The sequence below is a fragment of the Crocodylus porosus genome, unplaced genomic scaffold, assembly GCF_001723895.1.
Source record: "Crocodylus porosus isolate Cpor-Errol unplaced genomic scaffold, CroPor_comp1, whole genome shotgun sequence".
NCBI lineage: Eukaryota > Metazoa > Chordata > Crocodylia > Crocodylidae > Crocodylus > Crocodylus porosus.
Window position 1 is genome coordinate 52,890,273 of NW_017728909.1, and position 9,691 is coordinate 52,899,963.

The following is a 9,691-nucleotide window of genomic DNA, read 5'->3' on the forward strand; positions in this document are numbered from 1 at the left end:
CCTTTCCTTCCTTCTCTATCCCGCCTGTAAAGCCTATAGCCCCTAATGCTAACTGCCCAGTCGTGGGATGAATCCCACCAAGTTTCTGTAAGCCCTATTATATCTTGGTCTGAACTGGCTATTTTGAGGGTGAGTTCCTCCTGTTTATTCCCCAAGTTCCTCCTGTTTATTCCCTATAGCATTGCAGAGAATGGGAAAGGACAGAAGTGTAGCAGGATATTCATGTGATACCTGGGGCAGCATCAGCTGCCACAGTGCCAATTTCTGTACACAGTTGGCCACTGCTGCAAACATGGCTGTTAGGTAGGATACCTATAGCACTTCATGAACGTAGCTATACTGATTCCAGGAAAGGAAGTAGCCATGGGCTACAGAACTGCACTAAGGTGGGCACACTAATCTGAACCAAGTGTGATATAGACCGTCATGTCTTGGATTTTGCTTTGCGAAAGTAGACTGCTTTACCTTCAGTTTGCTTCAATCCCTAACTCTATCATAATTTGCTAATATTATTTAAATTGGAGAAAAAGACACTCTGCTGGAAGATACAACCCAGCCTCCCTTCAGGTTAGTCAGGGATGAGGAGGCTGGCATGTTGGGTTTCTGACATCTAATCTAGTTTCTGAGAGAGATGTAAGGATATGAACATTTTGGTTTTCATGTTCCCTAGCAATTTCAGGGAAACAGCAACTGTTCTCTTGAAGGACTGTCCAGCAGTTTGCATTGAATTAATACCCCCGCCCCCAAAGAAACTGTGTAAAAGATCATAACTCTATTGACTTCAATAGAGCCAATGCCTATTTGACTTGCCCTAAAGACTCTTGCATCATGAATGACTAACGGTTTTGCTGGGAGTAATATAGCTGCTTCTATAATCCTTTTAAGAGGGGAAAGCATCTTTTTATATATCATTTGAGTCAGAGGAAAGCAGTACTTTATGCTATTGACTGCTGAGAAGGATTACAATTATTATTTTCTGTATACTTGCACTGCCTCAAGGACTGTAGAATTAATAGTAAATACATGCTAACTCTGTTTCTGTCTGTTCGGTTATGATATTTTCAGGCTCATATCCTCTGTAGATGCATAAGATAATGAAGTATGTGACAATAATAGTTGTAGATCTTAAAGCATGTCACAAAAGTAAAAAATATTATTCACATTTTATAAATGGAAAAATGCAGAGAGAGAGACATTTGCCCATTTGTCACATAGTAAGTGGCAAAAAAGCGGAGAAACTGCTTCCAGTCCTGTGTTCAGTTGATGACAAGACTACACTAACTTTGCCCTATCAGGATTCTTGAATGTAAATGAAATAATGAAAACACAGTTCATGAATCTTTGAATTGTTCATTCAAAATGTTTAAAACAAAAACAATAAGACTATTTTCCTTTGTAGGATTTTGAGCTAAACAATGAGCTGAAAATGAATGTGCTTAATTTGCTGGAGGAGGTTTTGAGAGACCCAGATCTTCTTCCACAAGAAAGAAAAGCTACAGCAAACATATTGAGGTAAAGAGGATTAAATGAATTCAGTTTGATTGTAGAACATATTGTGAGATATCGGTGGCTTGTTTACTGTCTCTTTAGGTTTCAGGGAACACAAAGTGTTTTATGAACTGAAAAATAAACCACACAGAGAAATAACATTTCAACTACCAGCCAGCCACCTCTGGGGTAAAATGTAACAATTGTTTAACAGAATATAGCAATTTCTAAACCATTCCTAAAGCCAATAGCCTTTCCTAAAACAAGAAGCAGAGAATAAATCATTTGAAACTGGAAGAGGATTGAGGGAAATGTAATTATCCAAAATGTAATTACCTAATTTTGAATTTGGTGAAAAGAATATGATTTTTAATGACAACTCAGTGTCAAGTATGAATTCTACAACTCAGGAGTTACACTTCCAGCAACATAGAGCCTGCTGACTCCATGCTGGATCTTGGTTCGGTACTCACTCAAAGGGAAGAATTCTATGTACTGAATTGTCTGTATAGCATTTTCTGAAGTATTTAGGTATTACTTGGAGGTTTCTTACTGAAGTAATGAGCAATCCAACCAGCCTAATGTGGTATGAAATCTTAAATATGAGATATTTGTTCTGGAGTGCTGAGACCTATGACTACAGTTCCTTGGCTAGCCTATAGGGGGAAATTATGGATTAATTATGTGCTATAAAATAAAAATAGTAGAAGTTTCTGTACAATCATGGTAATTTGCTTTTTAGGGTTAAAACAGAATGACATTGCAGAGCTGGAAAATATTTTTATGCAAATAATTGCATCCATATTGAGTGTATAGTATAATTCAAATGAATTAATATGACAAGGACGAATGTATAATTTTATTTATAAATTTTTTAATCGTCAAGAAATAATTAAGAGTAGAGAGTCAAGGAAAAATGATACCATGAAAAACCTGTACCATAGGATCTTACTGGAGCTTTCAAAAGTACAACTGCCAGAAAACCAGTACAGGTGCAATCAATATCAAATGCTTCAATTCTCTGCAAATATTGAACACATTCCCACATCAGTTATTTACATGAAAAGGAATGAGTCAGAAAATAAGTGGAAATGTGGTTTGGTGGATCAAAACTGCTTAAAGGGCAGGAAGTCATTTAAGATGAGAATTTGGTACCATTTTTGTGAGGCCTCCATTTATCATTTCATATTAGTGAAAAATAAATCCTTCATGCAATATGTTGTAAAAGTAACCTAGATAATAATAAGAAAAATAAGAATTACAATAGTGCTATTATGTTTTCTTGGAAGAAGCAGCCAGCAGGGACTTGATACTTAAACTGGAATGATTTAGCTGGTTGTAGAGCGATAGGTATTACTGATGCAATAACACTTACCAGTAATCTCCCCCCTGGAAGACATCCTTGTATTGAGGGATATCCAGTGATGATTAGTAATATGTCTTGCAGCAAAGAATACATAGGGTGCCAAGGTGTAGGCAGACTGGTCACTGGGGTGGGGGTGAAGGGGTACTTCAAGATGCTTTGCTTCTGAACCAAATAAAAGCTTGAAGAAGAAGAGATTTGAATGTTAATGGCAAGACATTTCATAGATTTCATAGACATTAGGGCTGGAAGGGACCTCAGAAGATCATTGAGTCCAGCCCCCTGCCCCAGGGGCAGGAAGTCAGCTGGGGTTATAGGATCCCAGCAAGATAAGCATCCGGATGTCTCTTGAGGCGTTCAAAGTAGGTGTTTGAACCACCTCCAGCAGCAGTGTATTCCAGATCTTGGGGGCTTGGACAGTAAATAAGTTCTTCCTTATGTCCAGCCTGAAACAGTCTTGCAGGAGTTTATAACCGTTCAACCTTGTCATCCCTTGGGGAACTCCGGTAAACAGGCGTTCCCCCAGATCCTGGTGAACACCCCTGATAAACTTATATGTGGCCACCAGATCACCCCGAGCCTGCACTTTTCCAGGCTGAAGACCCCCATAGCTCTCAGCCTGTCGCCATAATGTCTGTTTTCCTGACCCCTAATCATGCGCGTGGCTCTTCTCTGGAGTCTCTCAAGCTTCTCCACATCCTTTTTGAATTGTGGGGCCCAAAACTGGACGCAGTACTCCAGCTGCTGCCTCACCAAGGCCGAGTACAATGGGAGAATGACATCCTGGGATTTGCTTGAGAAGCATCTATGGAAGCAAGCCAGCGTTTTGCTCACTTTACTAGCTGTGGCATCACATTGAAGGCTCATGTTCATCTTGTGGTCAATCATGACCCCCAAGTTCCTTTCATCCATAGTGCTAGCCAGCGTACCACTGCCAAGACTGTAAGCATGCTGCAGGTTTTTCCTCCCTAGGAAAACCTTACATTTTTCAGTGTTAAACACCATCAGGTTCTCATCCTCCCATTTCCTGAGCCTGTTGAGGTCAGCCTGGATCGCCCTCCCGTCCTCAGGTGTGGACGCTTTACCCAAAGTTTGGTATCATTGGCAAACTTGGACAGTCTTCTTCTGACTCCAGTGTCCACGTCATTAATGAAGATGTTGAACAATATAGTTCCAAGGACGAAGCCTTGAGGGACCCCACTGGTGCACTGTGATGATTGACTTCCATCAACCACCACCCTCTGGGTCCAACCACAGAGCCAATTTCTCAGCCAGCGGATCATGGTGGACGTGAGGCCACAGTTAGCCAGTTTTGCCAAGAGGTGATCATGGGATACCAGATTGAAGGCTTTTTTGAAGTCAAGATATATGACATCAATCTCTTCTCCCTTGTCCAGGTGATAGATCACCTAGTCGTAAAAGGAAATAAGATTGGTCAAGCAAGACCTACCCGCAACAAACCCGTGCTGACCATCCCTCAGGATGTTGCCATCGGCCAGTCCGTTAAGAATAGTCTCTTTGATAATCTTTTCTAATACCTTTTTTGGGATAGAGGTCAGGCTGATGGGCCTGTAGTTTGCCAGATCCACTTTCCTCCTTTTCTTGAAGATAGGCACCACATTGGCCTTCTTCCAATCTTCGGGCACTTCCCCAGAGCACCAGGAGTTCTCGAAGATCCATGCCAGGGACTGAGCTATGATGCTAGCCAGCTCCTTGAGTACCCTGGGGTGCAGATTGTCAGGGCCGGCTGACCTGAAGGTGTCCAGCCTCTCAAGGTGTTCCTTCATGAGGTCAGCATTGATGGAGGGCAAGGAATCTTCCTCAGCCGGGCCTCCCTGTCCCATAATGGGCAGAGGCGTCCCATGGGACTGGTGAAAGACCAACGCAAAGTACCCATTTGATAGGCTGGCGTTTTCCTGGGTGTCGGTTGTCAGTTGTCTCATGTGGTTTAGCAGGGGTCCAATATTGCCTTTGCTTTTCCTCTGGCTCCCCACATATCTAAAAAAAAGGACTTTTTTTTATCCTTGATACTTGTAGCTAGTTGGAGTTCAGTCGCAGCCTTGGCTTTCCTGGTTCACTCCCTGCAGGTCTGAACTAGTGTGGAATATTCCTCCTTAGATGTGGATCCCATCCTCTATCCTTTGTAAGTCTTTCTATTTAGCTGCTGGAGGTCTAGTTCCCTGGAGAGCCAAGGGGCCCTCTGTGCCTTTTTGCTGCCTTTCCTCCGAGACGGAATAGCATTAGCTTGTGCACTGAGGATCACTCCCTTGAGGAGCAACCACTATTCCTGAATTCCCCTCCCCTTGGGGTCATGGTCCCTTAGGGCCTCACTGACAAACCTCCTGAGCTTGTCAAAGTCAGCTTTGAGCTTTCCTGAAGTCAAGGACTTCTGTATTGCTGACTGACTTGCCAGCTTTACAGCGGATGGTGAAGGTGATCAGCTCGTGGTCACTCTCACCGAGCTTCCCATAGATCATTAGGTTGCTGATTAGGTCATCCCCGATTGCCAGTACCAAGTCAAGCCGTGCTTTACTTTTCATTGGCCCGTAGACTTATTGTGTCACATAGAAGTCATCCACACATGAGAGGAAGCTTTGCAACCACTTGGATTTAGCTGAGTGCTCTTCCCATGAGATGTCTGGGTAGTTGAAGTCTCCCATGACAACCATGGCCCAGGAGCATGCAGCTTCAGCCAGTTCCCTGGCAAACTCCTGGTCAAGCTTTTGACTTTGGGTGGGAGGTCTGTAGTAGACTCCCACCATTGTGTCCCCTGTGCCATGTTCCCCATGGATTTTAACACAGAGGGTCTCAAGTCATCCACCGTGGGTGCCAATATTGGCTTGCTGGGACATGTAGCTCTCCTTGACATAGAGAGCTACACCCCTGCCCCTTTTGTCCACTCAGTCTCTCCTGTACAGGGTATAGCCGTCTATACCTGTAGTCCAGTCATGGGTGGAGTCCCACCAGGTCTCTGTTATCCCTATGACTTTGTAATTATTTGTGTTAAGCAGGAGGACAAGTTCCTCCTGTTTATTCCCCAAGCTCCTGGCATTTGTGTACAGGGAGGCAAGTGTCCCCTTGGGGGCTCTTGCATTGCCTACAGATTGTTCCAGGGCTGGGGCAAGGGTGGGTTTCCTTAAGTGCCTTGGCCTGCTGGCTTTGCAAGTGTTGCTCCTGTCCCCCAGCAAGCTTAGTTTAAAGCCTGGTGGAGCAAGTGAGCCAGTCTGGCTGAGAAGAGCCTCCTCCCCAGCGAAGAGAGGTGGAGACCGTCCCTTACCAGCAGCTCGCAGCCTCCCTCACCAAAGAGCGGGCTGTGGTCATGGAAGCCAAAGCCTTCCCGATGACACCAGTGCCACAGTCTTTGGTTTACTACCTGGATCCTCCTCTCCCTCCTCAGCCCATAGCCTGAGTCTGGGAAGATCAAAGAAAACACCACCTGTGCCTCCAGACCCTTTAGCCCCACTCGCAAATCCCTGTAGCACTTCATGACCCAGCTGGGAGCACTCTGAGCCATGTCATTGGTGCCCACATGGACAAGGAGCATAGGATAGTGGTCAGTGGGCTGGAGGAGCTTAGGGATCTTCTCCGCAATGTCTTGCTCCTGGAGAGCAGCAGACTTCTCGGGCTAAGGGGTTGGGGCAGCAGACTGTCCCCTTGGTTCCCCTCAGAATGGATTTTCCCATAACAAACACTTTGCGTTTTGTCTTAGGGAGAGTGGGGGTGGTAGCTACAGTAAAGCCTGTGTTGTCTGTGGGAGCTGGCAACTTAGCAGGCTCTGCTGGGGCTGCAGGAGGTTCGTACCTGTTGCAAAGCTCCAGCGATGGGGGGACCTTGGTGCAGCAGGGCTTGGGGCCCTTGACCACCTTGGTCCATCCCCTTGGCTGGACAGAATGGGGAGGTCCCCGAGTCCTCCCTTGTCCTGGAGGGATACCATGGTCTACTCTCTGTCTCCCAGGGGAGAAGGGCTTGGCAGTAGGAGTCAGTCTCCTGCTCGTAGTCCCTGATGGCATGCAGTCTCTGGACTCCGGCATGGAGCTCCTCCAAAAAGGAGCAGACCTCACAAGGGGAGGTGGCCATACTCCCAGGCCCCAGAGCCTGAAAAAGGGAAAGGCAGCCCCCCGCAGCCAAGAGCCAGGGGCTCTGTCTGCGTGGAGCCCGGAACCATGGGCTTCGTCTGGGTAGAGGACTCTGAGGAGCTAGATGGGGGTGGGCTGCAGGCCCCAAGGGGACTCGAGGGGTGTGGCGTGTCCCTGTCCGTGTTGTGCCCTGGTCCCCAGGGAATGCCCATACCATGCACCCTCTGGCCCACGGCAGGTTACAACGGGTGAGGAAGGAGAAGCTGGGACCAACAACTGTGCTGGCCCCAGCAGCCTTACCTGGAGCCCTGGGGGCTGGGGAAGCTGCAGCCACATTATTCCTGCAGCTAGGAGCCTGGCTGGCAGCCAGAGTGTGTCTCTGGCCAGCCAGGCTCTGGTTTTGGGCGGCACACGCTGCCTCCACATGCACTGCTCCACTTTTCTGTGTGGGTTTTTTGACCCCAGGATTTACCAGGAGTAAATCTGCAAGGTATTGGCACAGGAAATGCCTGAATGTGCAATGTGTGTGGTGATGCAGGCAGGTCTTTGGTGCCATATACCACATGACTACACTTGTCTGGCCATGGCCCTTGTGAGTAAATTCCTCCCACTGTAATTCTTTACTCAACTGCTCCTTTAAATTATGCATATTTCTTTTCCTGTGATTTTTTTTATGGCATGCATTACTGTTGTATCTGAGCACATCAGACACATTAATAAGTAAAGTTGGTCAAATGGTTCCATTAACCATTTTTATTAATGAAAAATCACTTTTGGCTACAATATGGCCAAAATGTTTCATGAAATTTGGTAAAAATGATCCAAATGGAAAAGTGGAAACTCCCAAAAGTTGAGTCTGAAGAAGCTGAAAACAGGAAGAGGAGGGGAGAAAAAGACATACTGGAATTAAAATCTAAAATATTCTGAAAATTTTGTTTTTTTATTAAAACATTTAACATTCCACCAAAATTTTGGAACAAAACAAAAATTCCACATTTCATACTTTTTTTCATGTCATGCATAGCATTTTTTCAGTTTCCTCTGTTAGAGATTTATGCTGTATCTTGAGGTAGTAGAAATACTATCATCCTCAATTTAAAAGCGGGGAATTAAAACACAGCTACAGTGATTTACTCAAGGTCACATAAGAAATCTTGGCATCATCAGGAAGAGAATACAGATCTTCTGAGTTCTTCCCCTGCAAAACTATCTTCTCTTTTACTTTTCATTCAACCTTTACCCTAATCCTTCCTGACAGATCTCTCCGACTAAACAGCAAGCATTAATACCATTTTCAGGAGAGTTTCAAGGATCAACTGGATGCTCTAGAAAGAGGTATTGATGTTTTAGCATGTGACACTATTTCCTGTGAGTTAATAATGCACTAAAGTCTCTGTTTGAGGCCAGGGGAAAAAGCATATTGTGCTTTTCACAGATTTCGTAGACATTAGGGCTGGAAGGGACCTTGTAAGATCATCAGGTCCAGCCCCCAGCCCAAGGAGCAGGAAGTCATCTAGGAGCAAAGGATCCCAGCAAAATAAACGTCCAAATGTTTTTTGAAAGTGTCCAGAGTCAGTGCTTGCACCACCTCTGGGGGGAGTATGTTCCAGGCCTTGGGGGCTCGGACAGTAAAGAAGTTTTTCCTTATGTCCAGTCTAAAACAGTCTTGCAGGAGTTTGTGACCGTTGGACCTTGTCATCCCCTGCAGTGCTCTGGTGAACACGCGTTCCCCTAGATCCTGATGCACACCCCTTATGTACTTATAGGCTGCCACCAAGTCACCCCTAAGCCTGCACTTTTCCAGGCTGAAGAGTCCCATAGCTTGCAGCCTGTCTTCAAAAGGCCTGTTCTTTTGCCCTCTGATCTTGCACGTGGCCCTCCTCTAGATTCTTTCAAGCTTCTCCACTGCCTTCCTAAATTGTGGAGCCCAGAATTGGATGCAGTACTCCAACTGTGGCCTCACCAACAGCAAGTACAGCAGAAGGATGACATCCTGGGTCTTGCTTGAGATGCATCGGTAGATGCAAGCCAGAGTTTTGTTCGCTTTGCCAGCTGCGGTATTATGGTCATGGTGCTAGTCAATTTAGCATTGCCGAGCCTATAAGTATGATGCGGGTTTTTACTCCCGAGGTGGATCACCTTGCATTTCTCTGTATTGAATGCCATGAGGTTTTCATCTGCCCACCTTGCAAACCTATCGAGGTTGGCTTGGATCACCAGCCTATCCTCAAGTATAGACATTTTTCCCCAAAGTTTGGTGTCATCAGTGAACTTGGCCAGTCTGCTTTTGATACCAGTGTCCAGATTGTTTATGAAGACATTAAAGAGTACAGGTCCAAGAACAGGGGGCCTTCATAGATTTCATAGACATTGGGGCTGGAAGGGACCTTGGAAGATCATTGAGTCCAGCCCCCTGCCCCAGTTCAAACCATCTCCAGTGGCAGTCTATTCCAGACCTTGGGGGCTTGGACAGTAAATAAGTTCTTCCTTATGTCCAGCCTGAAACAGTCTTGCAGGAATTTGTGACCGTTCGACCTTGTCATCCCATGGGGCACTCTGGTGAACAGGCGTTCCCCCAGATCCTGATGAGTACCCCTGATAAACTTATAGGTGACTACCAGATCACCCCTGAGGCTGCACTTTTCCAGGCTCAAGAGTCCCATGGCTCTCAGCCTCTCGTCATAAAGTCTGTTTTCCTGACCTTTGATCATGTGTGTGGCTCTCCTCTGGACTCTCTCAAGCTTCTCCACATCCTTTTTGAATT

At 45.7% G+C, this 9,691-nt stretch overlaps 1 protein-coding gene across 2 annotated transcripts in view; it reads left to right on the top strand.

Moving 5' to 3' along the window:
* RASGRF2 (Ras protein specific guanine nucleotide releasing factor 2) overlaps positions 1–9,691 on the top strand; it is a 237,864-nt gene that overhangs the window by 200,888 nt on the left and 27,285 nt on the right. For both annotated transcript variants that reach the window (XM_019532310.1, XM_019532311.1), the window contains exon 19: positions 1,400–1,512. In XM_019532310.1, coding sequence (XP_019387855.1) covers positions 1,400–1,512 — 113 coding nt within the window. The remainder of the gene's footprint in view (positions 1–1,399; positions 1,513–9,691) is intronic.